Genomic DNA, 15,865 nt, shown 5'->3' on the forward strand with positions numbered 1-15,865 from the left:
TAAGACCAAACGCCCATTTTTACATAACAATTTGGGAACAGCGCTAAAAAAGGATCAATTGTCCCAGAGGAGTAAGCATCCCCAGTCCACCGGTAACACTCGCCATGTGTTTCTTGTCACTACCGAGGTAACAAAAATACTAGATCAAAAAATCTAGAAATTTCGATGTGGAAATATTGGCACAACAAGTTGCATAAAATAATTTACAAGATCTGGACTGTAAATTTAAAGAAACTGTGGATATCATTGCTTCATGATTTTATTTGTCAGCATCGTTATAGAAGTTGTGTTAAATAGACTTTGTTGGTAATAACAAGGGGCAATAGGTTATCATGGAAATTCGTACACAGACTTTATCTCCAAAAAATACAACGATGTTGTCAATCAGAAACTCGAGCATCTTTTTTATATCAAATTTTTGTAGTACTTGTGTTTACAATCAGAATGTGTTTAACGAAATATTTATTTTAAAATTACAAATGACAAGGTAAGTTAATTTTTAAGCCCTCACTTTTATTGGAAAGAGAGTGCTCTATGGTGCATTTATTAAGCAACGGCCATTGTTGATAAAATGTTTGAAAGTCATACGTTTTTATATTATTGATTTTATGAATAAATGGTATTTCAGATATAATTTTAAAATGTCTTCTTTTCTGATACGGTGGCCCCTAACCCAGAAAAAATGTATAAAAAAGATCTAGAGGAGCGTGCTCTAAAACCAGTAACAATTCTTGCAGCTTCTTACTGCATCTCAAGTATCATTAAAACCAGGCCCGTTCTCCCTTCAATCGTCTTACGAAATAACCAAGTCACAGTGAATACACATTTGAAGTATGAAAGCTTCTGCTCCTACTGCTCGAAGAAAGCCAAGGTTAGACGAGTGACAGGAGAAAGGGGTTGGTTTTAATCAGACTGGAGCTAACAGTTCTACTTATTTACTGAAATCAATTTTCTTATGCTATATATCTGCTATTCTAGGATCAGTCAACTAAATGCATTTATTGATGAGAGAGTATCTTTCAATGGGGTGAATAAATATTCTCAAAATATCAAAGACACTCAGCCACGCTCAACATTTGACATAGTTTTATTATATATTTCAACTTGAAGATTTACAGCACTGTAACAAAACAAAATAAATGGCTCTAAAATTCTCTAAATAATGGGTATATTACAAACAATCTCTCTCTCGTGCTCTCTCTCTCTCTCTCTCTCTCTCTCCAAGCATATATATATATATATATATATATATATATATATATATATATATATATATATATATATATATATATATATATATATATATAGGTGCTTTTATCTTTTATCATTTAATAGTTACAGGTTGGTTTTCATCATCTACCGACAGAGTTCATTGATGAAATTCGAGTTCAAGAACTCCTCCATTGTGACTGTATCATCTGTGAAAGGAAATGTATTTTCAATGCTACAAAGTCTCAATGATAAATGCAAACAACTACAGAATATATTTAAAGTTTGCAACTGATTCATTAGTATTTATCGTTGAAAAAAGTGAACACGCGAAAGAAACTCGAATTATCCTTCACAATATGTATTAATAATGAAGTTGTAGAATCTTTTCATATTTGGCTTTGTTTATTTAACTTCATATGTTTGTTTTTTTCTTTTTCAAAACAAACGAACAAACTACCCCCCCCCTTACCAATAAAAACAAACAAGAACAAAAAAAACCCAATAAAAACAAGTCTAACCTTGATCAAGATCCATTTTGTCGAAGAGCTCATCTAATTCTACCAGTCCAGTCGCCTCAATCAAGACTGCAATTTCTGCTTCGGTGATTTTCCTGTCTTGGTTCCAGTCAAATGTCGAAAATTCGCACAAATTCAACTGAGAGGTTTCCTGTAAATATATTCAAGATATTATATCAATCAGCAAATATCGTTAAAAAGCAACAAGAAATAATTGATTTTTAACTGTTTATTTTCTTATTTCAGGCAAATAACTATCGAATATACTATATAAACTGAGAAAAAAAGACAAACCTCAATTGTTGAACGCTTCTTAAAAGATTTTATTATGTCTAGGACGTCTTTGGCATCTTTCACTACCTTTCCCGCGCTTTCTATCCTCTCCCCTGTATCTTTTCCCTTTGTATTTAATAAATTCAAGGAAATTCGTAATTATGATCTTTGAAAAAAAAAAGTGAAATATGTCATGTATATGAAGATAACAAACAGTACCAAAGCTCAAAAATCCATTAAACAATACAAATTTAGAGCAGGCGAACCACGGACCTCCAAACATAAGAGGTGGAATGAGGTGAGGAGTGAGCATCCCCTGCCAACCGGTCACGCCCGCTATGTGCACCATGTCATGATGGGAAATAACGAAAATATCTGTCGTCCATTCAATGTGTAAATATTGCATCGACCATAGAGCTTACGAAATAATGGCTTTAAACAAGAACGCTGATACTTTTGTATTAGAAATTTTTCATACGTAGAGCATGTATCGCGTATCGATTCACCTGAGAGATATAAACCCCGTATGCAGGTGATGAAGGTATATTGCTGCATAAGTAAGCGAAGTTGATGATTGAAAAGTTAGAGTTCAACACGTTTATCATAAAGTTTGGTTGTTATATTACCATTCATGTCAAGTGGTATCTTTTATTTCAAGCTCATGTGGATAAATCGTATTTGTCCATTTATTTCCTTTTTCACCAGTTTATGAAATTAATCAAACGAGCTTTTTAATACTTTTTCAATAACAAAAGAATATTCAGATATCAAAAAATTTGATTTTTCCTTTAATTAATAAGATGTCAATTATAAAATCCATATTTCCAAAAAAAAAAAAAATGCTTTGAATTTCCGTTACTAACAACAATAATGTCCTGTATTTGTTTAATTCTAAAAATTTATAAAAAGCATGAAATAAAAATTCCATTTTCATTACGATTCAACCATGTAAAAAAAACTTTTAAAAAAAATATACAAGTTCCACTTTCATTATTCACCATTTTACCTTTTCAAAAGTGTCTTTGATGTTTTCATGGGCGCTTTTTGCCTTAACGACTACCGCCCCTACTTTTGCAACTGTTGGTATGACTTTTCTCCCTATAAATCTTCCTGCTTTTCTAAAGAATTTTCTAATTCGCCTCCATCCCTCAACTTCCTCAGTAAGTAGGCAGGTGATGATCAGAATCACAAGAAACCTTCTAAACTGAAATGAAAAAAAAATCCGATCTGCTGAAAAAGTTTAACAGCAAATTGACGTTCTATAATACTAGTATATATATATAAAACATCGTTTTTTTCTATTAAAATGTACAAAACTTTTACGAAGCATCAAACACTGTTAACTATTTTCAATTAACATTATATAATTACAAAGTATCCTAAAAATCGGTCAATGCATAGCTGTAAATTTACATTTTTAACAAATTAAAATATGTAGCTTAAGGAATACAATAAATAAATCACTTACATACTAATTATACTGGATTTAAAATATATTGAACAAACGAAATAAAAAAAAAAATTAAATATGTCTTTGATTAATAACTGGATTTTTCTGTACAGACACAGACACTATAGTTGGATAAATATATTTTTCAGTCAGTTTTTTAAGAACTGAGAGAAAAAAGTACTACATGAATATGTCAGAGAAAAAGAAATGTTACTGTAATGTAAACACTGTATAGTTAGTAGTCAGTTACAACGGTAAATCAATAGGTAAACATGTCCAAACTGTTTACTGAAAACGAAACGAGGAAATATAAAAAAAGAGCCCTTACCATGTTTTCTGTCTATCCATTTGATGAAATATATTCCCTCTTATATAATACACTGAATCTTACGTCATTCGCGAAGTCAAATGCCACATTTCAATAATCTGCAATGTAAAACAAGCCTGCACTGCATTTGCACTATTATTTTACATTAATGAAATAAATAATCACATCAAAAACCCAAACAAACAAAACATTTTTGTTTAACTTCTGCAAAAATATCTGCATATGAAAGGGACCTGAAGTAGTATGTGTATCCGGTATGGATAAATACATTTGTTTTAAGATATTGATTGGTGTATTGATTTAATATATTTCAGAAAATAAAATTTAATTTTACATTTTATGTATTCCTTATGTCTTATCTACGAACTTGTTAAGTAAATATAGCGTTCGCTGCGAATGCGATGGCAGAAAATATCATATACTAAATAACATTCAGGGGACCAGGCATGTATATATTTTTGAAACCAAAAAAATATTGCTGGGTCAATGTATAAGTCTCGTCACGTGACTCGCGAGATTGAACGATAATTTTCACTTCCACTTCGTGATATCACGTATTCAATTTGAATAGGTGATATCACTTATTCGAATAGGTGCTATCACCTATTCGAATAAGTGATATCACCTTTTCGAATAGGTGATATCACCAATTCAAATCTAATAGGTGATATCACCTATTCGGATAGGTGATATCACTTATTGGAATAGGTGATATCACCTGTTCACCTATTGAAAATGAATAAGTGATATCACCTATTCGAATAAGTTATATCACCTATTCGAATAGGTGATATCACTTTTTGATGAGGTACAGATCAAGTTTGTATTCCGCTTCAATGATTATTTCCAGAATTTTTCCCCTTTTTGATTTTTAACAATTTTCCACGCTATAAATTTCTAAATGCTTGCAGAGAGATATTGAACTGATTTTTGGTTTGTGAGTCTACCTTGTTGAGTTATAGATAAAGTTTGCATTATGTTCCGTTTCAATGACTGCATGTTTGTCTGAAATACGGCATTATCAATTTCTAATAGGAACCAGATGACTTCTGCCGATAGGGGACTAGTATTGCTAGTGCAATGCTGTCAAAATACTTGTTTGGGTACGTATAACTAAACTTTCTCCACATGAGCTAAATTTCTCGAGAGGAACGTTGAAGAACAAACAAAACAAACACATAAACAAATATAACTAAACTTCATGCAGTTGAAATATTCATCTAAACCAGACCTATCAGGTTGATATAATATGTAAATAATTGTCTACAATAAGTATGAAAGTCAGTCATCATTCTACGTAGTGACAGATTGTATTTGCTGACAACGTAATTGTATAAAGCATGTGTAATGATGATATCAAACGAAACTGCTGATATTCTTGTTTCATCAACTTGTTTGTAAACGGCATATCCCATTTTAAAACTTGTTTAAAATTTGTACGAACGTATAGCATTTTCTAGTTTAAAGAATTAACTGTTAGATATTATGATATAAACTCACAATGTAGATGTAATAGGGGTATATTGATGCATAATTAAGGGTAGTTGACAATAAAATATATAGAGTCATCGCGATTTTCTAAACATTTCGTCTTTAGATATCTTAACCGTCTTTTTTCTATTAAAATATCCAAAAATTAAACAGTTGTGCCAGACCCTATTGTAGTTTAGCATTGTCTGCGATATCATGCTCAAACTGTATGACATGAAATATAAAGATAAAACAATACAAATTTGGAGCAGAGCAATTACAGAACCCCATTTTATCGGAGGCGGGATCAGGTGCCATGGAGGATTGAGCATCCCCTGCCGACCGGTCAAACCGGATATGTGCTCCTTGCTCTGATCGGGAAGTAACGGAAAATCCGTCGACAATTCTGTGTTTAAACAATGGTATTACAACTAGTATGAAAAACATCTGTAAGCATTTGACTTAATGAACAATTTCTTCTACGTAAAAAAGCAATTTTTAAAACGAGTTAAATTATTGACAAAGAAATTGTTGAAACAAGAATATTAAGTCTCGTTTAAAGTAACCACTTCGTAAGTTGTATGGTCGATAGAATGACCTTGTCAGCAAATACAATTAATCATTAAGTCTAATGCTGACTGATGTTTTATTCTAATTGTTTGGCCATAATACATATATACACACTGAATGTGAGACGGATTTTCCTGAGATTTCCCGATCATAACAAGGAGCAATAACAATGGCGGGTGTGACCGGTCGGCAGGGGATGCTCACTCCTCCATGACACCTAATCCCGCCTCTGACTTTTTCGAAGTCCGTGTTTTTTCTCCTTTGATTGGCCTTTGAGATTGATTGCTGTTCCTTATCTCTATATACGCGGTATTTCCCACAGACCCCGGGGAATTCAAGAAGTTTGATCAAGTGGCCAGGAGGAGTAGGCATCCCCTGTTAACTGGTCAAACCCGCCGTTAGTCCTATGTTTTGATCAGAAAGACGAACGTTAACCATTCTGTAGTCAAACTAAGCATAAAAAGGACCTAACTTCATTGATCGGTTATATTTTTAACAACCATATGGTAAACGACCATTACATTTACGAAATATTGGCTGTAAAGGAAGTTTTGAAATCCATGTTACAACCCTGTATCCATCAGTAGTCTGCTTCGGTTTCGAAATTGATTGAAGTCAGGACATGATTTTTATCATCTAATTAGATGGAAGACGTAAGCACCTTTTGCAAGTAATAGCGGGCTATTACTACATTAAAAATTTGATGATGGAAAAGCAGAAGTAATTTCGGTTATGAAATAGGTATATTAGTTGTAAGTTGTGTCTATTATCATCAGTATAATATCAAAGTCTAATATGAACAGATGTCACAGACTCTGTGGTATTATTTTGGTTTTAATATCACTAATATTTTGAGTTGAAATATGAGTGGAAGTAACTGCGGAATAATAAGTTGATTTTCTTATTTACATTTTCGAGTACGTCATTTTACCATTAGGGTGTTATCTTTAGAGTCGCAGAAATGGGAGTTGATTCTAACGTCGCAAGTTAGAATTTCATCAGTGCGGTACATAGAGAGACCAATCCTTCACATGAGACAGTTTAAACAAACATCCCGTGCCCCAGAAGAAAGGCCTTAATTCGCAATCATTTAACTGCAAGTGAAAAATCTTAAAATGGCATTTAAAATTCAAACATTCAAACCATTAATGCATACTAGTAATACTAGTAATACAAACTGAACAATTAACGAATTAGTTACATTTTACTGAAAATGCAAATATGTGTATTTATCATACCTAACATGTCATTTCCATATAAGGCCTAACTTTTAAAAAAACCTATATCAGTATGTACAAGTAAATTTATAGAATCCATAATAAATGACTTTGAATCACCTTCATTTCTGATGAATATCTCTTCCTTATCGATAGATCATACATTTATCATATATTAGCAACACCTTTTCTAGTGATGCAAAACCAAGTAAGGAAAGAGAGAAATAGTTCGGAGGTCACAGAAGATGAGTTACGATTCTTAACTTGTTATCAACCACAATTACGCAGGACTTTTGAATAAGTAACAATGTTGCTCTGTCCAAATTTTAGAACCGAAAAAAATCGTAGTGAGAAAACGTGACTGATATCAAAGGTCGTTAATGATGACACATTATTCTTTGAGCACCTTCGGAACTTTGTACCAGTAGTAAATACTCAAAGCAAGGATGTCAATGTACAATCAGAACGAAGACGAATTGCATGTATACTAATTATTACAAGTAAATCAATTCTTAATTATTTTTATTTTCATAAAAGGGAGTAACAATACACTTGTTTGGGTCTTATTTTGTTGGTACATGTGTTACATTAAAGTTTTGCAATTTAAGAAATTCAAAACAGATTGTTATATAAAGTTTTGAATTTCTTAAATTGCAAAACTTTAATGTGACACATGTATGTTAACTATTGACAAATCGTTTGCAAATATAAACATGGTAGTTTATTGCGATTCAGTTCTCTCACGAAACGGAATTTCCCTCATTTAAATTGACCAGGCATATGTATGAACTTTTACAAAGAACGTGAAAAGAACGTGATTGCTTATTATATAATTTATTTAATCTGTGGTTTAGTATTTGCGTGTGTCAAGACGCCCCTTATTTTTATTACATAATAAAGTTTATAAAATTATGAATATTTCATGTTTTGTTTTTCTTTAATAACGTTTTGGCCATCTATATTGTTTTTCTCCAATTTATCATTATTTTATTATTAAAATAAGCATCCTTTTAGAGGATGAATATAAACATATAATAATAATTATAATATCATAACATGACCAGGAAATATATATAATTTTAAATCTAAGAAAGTTTTAGACTAAACAGTTAGTTTCATTTCAAGACAATTTGTTTGGCTCTTTTACGGCAAACCCTTTTGCTATTTATTCGGAAAATAAAATTTATCTCGAAATTACAGAGATATCTCTCATTTTAGAGAGATATCTCTTAAAAATAGAAATATCTCTCAACTTAAAGAGATATCTCTCATTTTTAAGAGATTTCTCTATGAGAAAGAGATATCTCTTAAACTTAGAGAGATATCTCTTATACTTAGAGAGAAATCTCTTCCACTTGAAAAGATATCTCTTTCTCCTTGAGAGCTATCTCTTTCGTGTAAAGAGATATCTCTAAACGTTAAAGAGATATCTCTTTCATCCAGAGAGATATCTTTCCAAGTTAAAGAGATATCTCTTAAAGTAAAAGAGATATCCCTCTTAGTTTATCTTAAAAGATATCTCTTTAAGTGAAAGCGATATCTTTCAAAAGTGTCTAAAAGTGATATCTCTGAAGCAAAAAGAGATATCTTTTTGTTGCAAAGAGATATCTCTCTCTTCATTTTTAAATGACAACCCCCTTTACCTTTACCGGAAGTAAGCTTTTTATTGACGAAAGTATACTAAAGTATTTTTAAAATCGACATATTCATGATATTCTACATTATACGCTGTACCTTTACTAAACATCACAATTAATTCAGTTTTGTCTAAGTTTCGAATTAGAAATAGTTGATTATTTCATAAGCTGAGAAAATTCGGTCCATATTATATATATGCTTACTTTCGTTTATCTGAACATTAAATTTTCAGCATTTCTTTCAACGAAGTTGGTAACAAAAGATTACCACAGTTCTTTATTCAGCAATCAAACTTTGTTATCATCACCTATTTCACATAGTTACAGATACTTTGTTTCCATGTGATGATTCTTTGTCTACGTATATATGAATTTGATGATTCTTTGTCTTTATCTGCGGATACAAATTGATCGTATGATGGGTCTATGATACTTGAACATAAAATACTGATGCCTCTTGCTACTTCTCTGGCATTATACATTGTATAATAGATAAAGCCTTGGCATTCTAATTATGATTTATGATTAAATAATTCATTATACGCATTATAATTGATTGATTGTATATTGTTAAACGTCTCTCGAGAATTTTTCACTTATATGGAGACGTCACCTGTGAAGGGCCTCAAAAGATCTATACTCGGTACTCAGGGACATTGAAAAGTGAGGGTTCTTTATTGTGTCAACGCCTATCGTAACACGGGACCTACGTTTTTAAGGTCATATCCGAAAGATCCGAAGGAACATCACTGCCTATGTTTAAGTCTTAGGTATGACCTTAGGTATGACGCGGCGCCGCAAACGAGGATCGAGCCCAGGCCTCCCGATCACGAAGCGAACGCTCTACCACTATGCTACCGTGACAGGTATATACGTATTATGAAGATTATTACAATTTGTATGAAAAACGTCAGTCAACATTTGACGCTTCAATAGATTGTTTCTGCTGACAAAGTAGTCTTATCGTCTTTAGAATTTCCATAATGTTTATCTTGAATTGTCTATTGACATCCTTGTACCGTGCACTTATTATTCAATAGCTAGCCTTGTTTAAAAAATGTTCTTACATTGAGCATTACTGGGATTTTTCGTATTGAATAAAACGGGATAAACTTTATCATGTGCAGCTGATGATGGTGTATTGCGACGTAAATAAGAGAACTGGACAATGAAAAAGTAAAATACATCACCTTTTTTCATAATTTTTAGGTCTTAGGTTGTCAGTTTATTTACGTATATCGACTTGTACATGTTTGTGCCATTAATGTTTTATGGTAATTTTTAATTAAGAATAAATCGCTAAATTTGCCTTTTGCTAGGATGTCCACTTATAGGGTATCCAAATATGAAATATTTGAGTCAGACTTGTGAAATATATCACTGTTGGAATGAAGATGAATTCTGTTAATTGACAAACTGTCGGATTAAAGGCTACCACAAGGGACGTCTTCTTTCCTTATTGATGTTTTAAATTTCTTACTTTAATGAATGCAAGCTCAATTGTCTCTGACATTCTTGTTTTGTGGTGCTTACATGTAACGCACTTATGAAATATTTTATATCATATTTCTATATATAAAATATCAAAATTTATCATGCATTTTGAAAGTGCACGTTCTCCAATGCATAACATCATAGACAGCTGCTTTTTTATGAAAATGAAACTCCTGCATTTACTTACCTTTTCATTGGTCATTTGCAAAGTTACTTTTTTCAAACTATTCAGATAGTACACTCAACTAATTTGAAGATGATTTTAAAAAGATGCCTGAGTTTCAGATTGATTATATCTATGTATTTTTTAGAAATCAATCATTCCAACAAAATGTCGGAATATCCGTCGGTTCCAATTGCGCCCCGCTATCAGCAGACATATTTATTGTATTTATATGAAGCATAATTTATTGGGAAAAAAATCTACATGCAAAAAGTTTCTTGGCTTTGGCCTTCAATCCAGCCTTAATATATCCCGAAAACGTTTTATCTATAGATAATATTCATTTTCATCCATATATCCCTCTGAACTCGAAATAAAAGATACGACAGTGTCTTCTATATTTGATAATAAAAAAGAAAAAAGAGGTAAAATAACAACAAATTATAATCTAAACATGATGACATCCACTTTTCTATTGTCAACTTCGCGATTTAAAAAACGTAAACTGTCCCAAGTTATGTTATATTGTATATAGGTTTAAATAAGCCTCATTCCTTATAATTTACTTTCAGTGTAGACAATAAGAGAATTTTTCCTTAAAAAATGGCTTGAAATTGAGCATATTTTAAAATTAATGTCAAGAGGAGTCCTGCGTTTTTTACGTAACTCATTGTGACGTAGGCAATATATGTTATACAATATAAAATAAATCTTTTATACAATCAAATGACGTGTTAAATCATACAGCAATATATCCTTTATATGGTGGCATATTTATGCCATCCACATATTTTTTGTGAACATGGCATATCACGCAAAGTCAAGATGACTATCTCATCAAGTCACGATAACGCCTTTATATCTTGTCCAGCCAAGATAAGCTATCAAATTTGTTGCGGTAGCTATCTTGACATGACGAGATAACTTATCTTGCATCATGAATAAAATAGCTATCGCAAAAATACGATTGCTTATCTTGACTGGACAAGATAGAAAGTCATCGTTTGTCCACAAACAAGAAAGTTATCATGACTTAACGAGATAGTTATCTTGATTTGACATGTTAAGCTATATTAACAAAAAGTTATGTGGATGGCATAAATATGTCACCATACCTTTACACTTGCGTATGGAGTTTGGTTTTCCCCGTTGTTTCGTGACGAAAGAGAAAGCTCTACGGACAGTTCCTTGTCAGCAAATGCAATATATCATTAAGGGAAATGCTCACTGATAGTTTTCGTATTTCTTTGGCCATTATTACAAACTAAATTGTCTACGTCATTTTTCGTTTGCCCTGTAATAACAAGGAGCAAAGGTACGTGGGATGCTTACTGCTACGTGGCACCTGATCCTCTTTCGATAATTTAGAAGTCCTTGTTTATGATGCTCCGAATTTGTATTGTATTGTTTCAATGAACTTTTTAGCTTGAATGCTGTTCGTAATCTTTATATTTGAATTCATTTATCATGAGATATGGGCATCAATAATATATTTATAAAGCTTATACATTGTATAAGTCTCATGGCGTTTGTTATTTAGCTTTGAAGAAAGTGTGCTGCGATATGAAAACTAAAACAAGTTTATATTTAAATTATTTTTATAAAACTATAAACAACTGCATATCAAAAAAACAATGGGACAAAATCTATTGAAAATTCTTCTCATTACATATACAAGGAAAGTTAAATGAAGTCATTATCATTTCACCAGGCAACTTTCCATTATTATGTTTGAGTCATTATACTCCTGAAGTGTGATCTGTCCATCTAAATAAAAAGAAATATAGAAAAGATTATTTAACATCAACAAATCTTAAAACTGTTTCAATAATTGAAATAAGTGTATGCTATAATATACCGTGGTAACTTCATAAGCAGATTAACTAAGATCATGGTTACGTGATAAAAAAAAATATCGCAAACTGAATTTTTTTATTTCAAAAATTCATATAAGATATAAAGGGATTGATATTTGTTTCAAATCGCCTGGAATAATGCGTTATAAAAAAAAATTAATCTTGAAACAATAATTATGTTTAAAGTAAATGCATCATTCGACCTGAGAACTAAGACGCTGTCCAATATGAGAGACGATCAAGGTTATTTTTGATCGCAGGTCGTATCCTCGATATTTTTATGCTTGTGAACATACCCAACTAATATAATCTAGCAAGCAGAATTTTAATCAATCTGAACATTATTGAAATTTTTCTATCTAGAAAAAAAAGCGTTTCAAGAAAGGATAAACTTTTTAAATCTTCTGAAATAAACACAATGATTTTACACTGTACAAAAAAATAACTTTACCAAATGTTTTATGGTTTGGAAGTAGAACATCTGCGATTTTTTACAGTTTGAATAAATGCGAAGGTGAAATGTTATGTTCTTATACAATGCAACCGTATTTGATATTTGAAATTTGAATTTTGCAAAAATTATACATTACCTTTATTGATATCAATTAATTCGAAGAACTGGTCTAAATCCACAGCGCCTGTCATTTCTATGAGAGTGTCGACTTCGTCTTCGGTGATGACGTTGTTATCATTCAGATCAAAAGACGAAAAATTGCAGACATTTATGGTGAAAACATTCTGAAATTTATGAAGAATGAAATGATTTAATGATGATACGCTGTAAAAATAAATCAAAATACAGGTTACTAGACAAATAACTTGTGTGTGTCGTTTAAAACACACATGCATGGACAAAAATGAATATTACTTTACTCAAATATGCAACACTTTTGCTTCTAATTTATGTTATATTAATTGTGATATGGTACATATTTCAAATATATTTCAAGGTTTTTTAATGGCATAATCAAGACAAGAAGTCTTCGAAGAATACAAAAACAATTAAATTAAAAAAACAAACAATATAATATCCTTACATTATCAACGGATCTTTTCCCAACCGCGGCCGCGACTGTCTTTACTGTGCCAATAACTGCTTTGGCCTTAGCAATAGCCACTGCTGCTTTTCCAGCGCCTTTTACGACTTTTCTAACTGCTCTACCAATTCTTCTACCAATTCTTCTGAAAACTCTTCTTCTCCAAGCATCCGACTCATCAGTCAGTAGTAAAAACACCAGGGAGAAAATGAGGATATGTCGAAACTAAATAATGAAAAAAAAAACAATAGTGAGAAAACAATAAATAATAATAATAATAAAAAACACCAGTGAGAAAACGAGGATATAACTAAATAATGAAAAAAAAAAACACCAGGGAGAAAACGAAGATATGTCAAAACTAAATGATGGAAAAAAAACAGCGAGAAAACGAGGATATGTCAAAACTAAATAATGAAAAAAAAACACCAGGGAGAAAACGAGGATATGTCGAAACTAAATAATGAAAAAAACACCAGGGAGAAAACAAGGATATGTCAAAACTAAATAATGAAAAAAAACCAGTGAGAAAACGAGGATATGTCAAAACTAAATAATGAAGAAAAAAAAACACCAGGGAGAAAACGAGGATATGACAAAACTAAATAATGAAAAAAAAAACACCAGGGAAAAAACGAGGATATGTCAAAATTAAATAATGAAAAAAAAAAACCATTGAGAAAACGAGGATATGACGAAACTAAATAATGAAAAAAAGAACACCAGGGAGAAAACGAGGATATGTCAAAACTAAATAATGAAAAAAACAGTGAGAAACGAGGATATGTCAAAACTGAATACCGTATAAGTAGAATTTTTAGCGAGGATTTATTTTTGGCATTATTAGCGAGGGTGTCGAGATCGCTAAGATTGAATATCGCTAAAAATTAATCGCAATAGCTTCTTAAATGTGCATTTTAAAATCACTAACATAACATCTCACTAAAAATAAATTACCAGTTTTTAAGGACAAATCGCTAAATTTGCATCTCGCTAAAATTTCCACTTATACGGTAATGAAAAAAAACCCATTGAGAAAACGAGGATATGACAAAATTAAATAATGAAGAAAAAAAACAGTGAAAGAACGAAACTGAATAATGAAAAATATAAATTGCAGTGAAAGTTTTGAACTTGTAGAAAAATAATTATAGTCGGCACTAAGTCTAGGGTAAAAAAGCATATAAAAATTATGAATGAATGCTGTATGATAAATATACAAACCATTATAAAAAATATATATTAAAATAATAGACGTTTTCTCCTCTACAGCTGTTGAATAATGGGGACTGATGCGACTGTCTCTTTTATATGTAGAGATAGGTTTATCCCAGTAATTTCTGGAAACTGCTCTTGTCAATAATTACGTAATAAGTGACTGCTCCCTCTCTTTGAGGCCTCTGAAAACCACAACCGAATTCAAATTTAATAGACTAAACACGTCAACATTGCGCTTGATTTATGAAGTATATTTAAAGACGTTTTAACTTAGTTGAAAATTATTTAAACTGTTTAATTAATTAGAAGACTTTAAAAACACCAACCTGTAGATGAATGTGTTAAAATAAGTACTGTTTAATATACATTCTACAAAGAAGTTTTGGTAGAAGATATTAGCAATGCATCACCATTTTTGATTTTATTGTGCTTATTTTTTTCTTGTTGACAGAAACAACAACAACAACAAAACCAAATGTTTCTACCTTTTATGGATTAAGCGAAAGAAAATTAAAGATGTGTCTTCGAAACATTTATTTATTTCTTTTAAATATATATTTTTAGCTCACCTGAGCCGAAGGCTCAAGTGAGCTTTTTTGATCAAAATTTGTCCGTTGTCTGTCGTTGTAAACTTTTCTCATTTTCGTCTTCTTCTCAGGAACCACTAGGCCAATTTCAACCAAACTTGCCACAAAATATCCTTAGGTGAAGGGAATTCAAGTTTGTTCAAATGAAGGGCCATGCTCTCTTCAAAGGGGAGATAATTATGAATTAGGGAAAAATTAATAGCATTTAAAAAAAAATTTCTTCTCAAAAACCACTGGGCCAAGAAAAATGAAACTCATGTGAAAGCATCCTCAGGTAGTGTAGATTCAAGTTTGTTCAAATCATGACCCCCGGGGGTAGGGTGGGGCCACAATGGCCGATCAAAGTTTTCATAGAAGTATATAGGGAAAATCTTTTAAAATCTTCTTCTCAAGAACCACTGGGCCAAGAAAGATGAAACTCTTGTGGAATCATCCTCAGGTAGTGTAGATTCAAGTTTGTTCAACTCATGACCCCGGGGGTAGGGTGGGGCCACAATGGCCAATCGAACTTTTACAAAGGAGTATCTAGGGAAAATCTTTAAAAATCCTCTTTCCAAGAACCACTGGGCCAAGAAAGATGAAAGTCATGTGGAATCATCCTCAGGTAGTGTAGATTCAAGTTTGTTCAACTCATGATCCCTGGGGGGTAGGGTGGGGCCACAATGGCCGATCAAAGTTTTACATAGAATTATATAGGAAAAATCTTTAAAAATCTTCTTCTCAAGAACCACTGGGCCAGGAAAAATGAAACTCATGTGAAATCATCATCAGGTAGTGTAGATTCAAGTTTGTTCAACTTATGTCATCCCTGGGGATAGGGTGGGGCCACAATGGCCAA

General features: G+C 31.9%; 2 protein-coding genes across 2 annotated transcripts; both read right to left on the reverse strand.

Moving 5' to 3' along the window:
- Nucleotides 1–1,280: 1,280 nt before the first annotated feature.
- On the reverse strand, nt 1,281–3,900 carry LOC134256471 (uncharacterized). The gene is made up of 5 exons (XM_062739112.1): nt 3,779–3,900; nt 3,007–3,204; nt 2,022–2,126; nt 1,731–1,878; nt 1,281–1,418 (listed from the first exon to the last, which is right to left on the reverse strand). Exons 1-5 carry the CDS (start codon nt 3,779–3,781, stop codon nt 1,357–1,359), a joined length of 516 nt encoding a protein of 171 aa, XP_062595096.1. The 5' UTR covers nt 3,782–3,900; the 3' UTR covers nt 1,281–1,356.
- An 8,051-nt stretch (nt 3,901–11,951) lies between these two features.
- On the reverse strand, nt 11,952–14,464 carry LOC134256472 (uncharacterized). Its single transcript, XM_062739113.1, has 4 exons — nt 14,447–14,464; nt 13,223–13,447; nt 12,776–12,923; nt 11,952–12,096 (listed from the first exon to the last, which is right to left on the reverse strand). Exons 1-4 carry the CDS (start codon nt 14,447–14,449, stop codon nt 12,029–12,031), a joined length of 444 nt encoding a protein of 147 aa, XP_062595097.1. The 5' UTR covers nt 14,450–14,464; the 3' UTR covers nt 11,952–12,028.
- Nucleotides 14,465–15,865: the final 1,401 nt, after the last annotated feature.

This window comes from Saccostrea cucullata, unplaced genomic scaffold, assembly GCF_032062105.1.
Source record: "Saccostrea cucullata isolate Sc308-1 unplaced genomic scaffold, CSIRO_AGI_Scuc_v1 ctg5424, whole genome shotgun sequence".
NCBI lineage: Eukaryota > Metazoa > Mollusca > Bivalvia > Ostreida > Ostreidae > Saccostrea > Saccostrea cuccullata.

What these genes read in the sequence shown, in the direction of transcription:
- LOC134256471 (XM_062739112.1), bottom strand. An exon ending in TCAAAGACACTTTTGAAAAG is followed by an intron (nt 2,127 to 3,006) that starts GTAAAATGGTGA and finishes TTAAATACAAAG; the next exon opens with GGAAAAGATACAGGGGAGAG. An exon ending in AGAAGCGTTCAACAATTGAG is followed by an intron (nt 1,879 to 2,021) that starts GTTTGTCTTTTT and finishes ATATATTTACAG; the next exon opens with GAAACCTCTCAGTTGAATTT.
- LOC134256472 (XM_062739113.1), bottom strand. An exon ending in GGAAAAGATCCGTTGATAAT is followed by an intron (nt 12,924 to 13,222) that starts GTAAGGATATTA and finishes CATAAATTTCAG; the next exon opens with AATGTTTTCACCATAAATGT. An exon ending in ATTAATTGATATCAATAAAG is followed by an intron (nt 12,097 to 12,775) that starts GTAATGTATAAT and finishes CTTTTTATTTAG; the next exon opens with ATGGACAGATCACACTTCAG.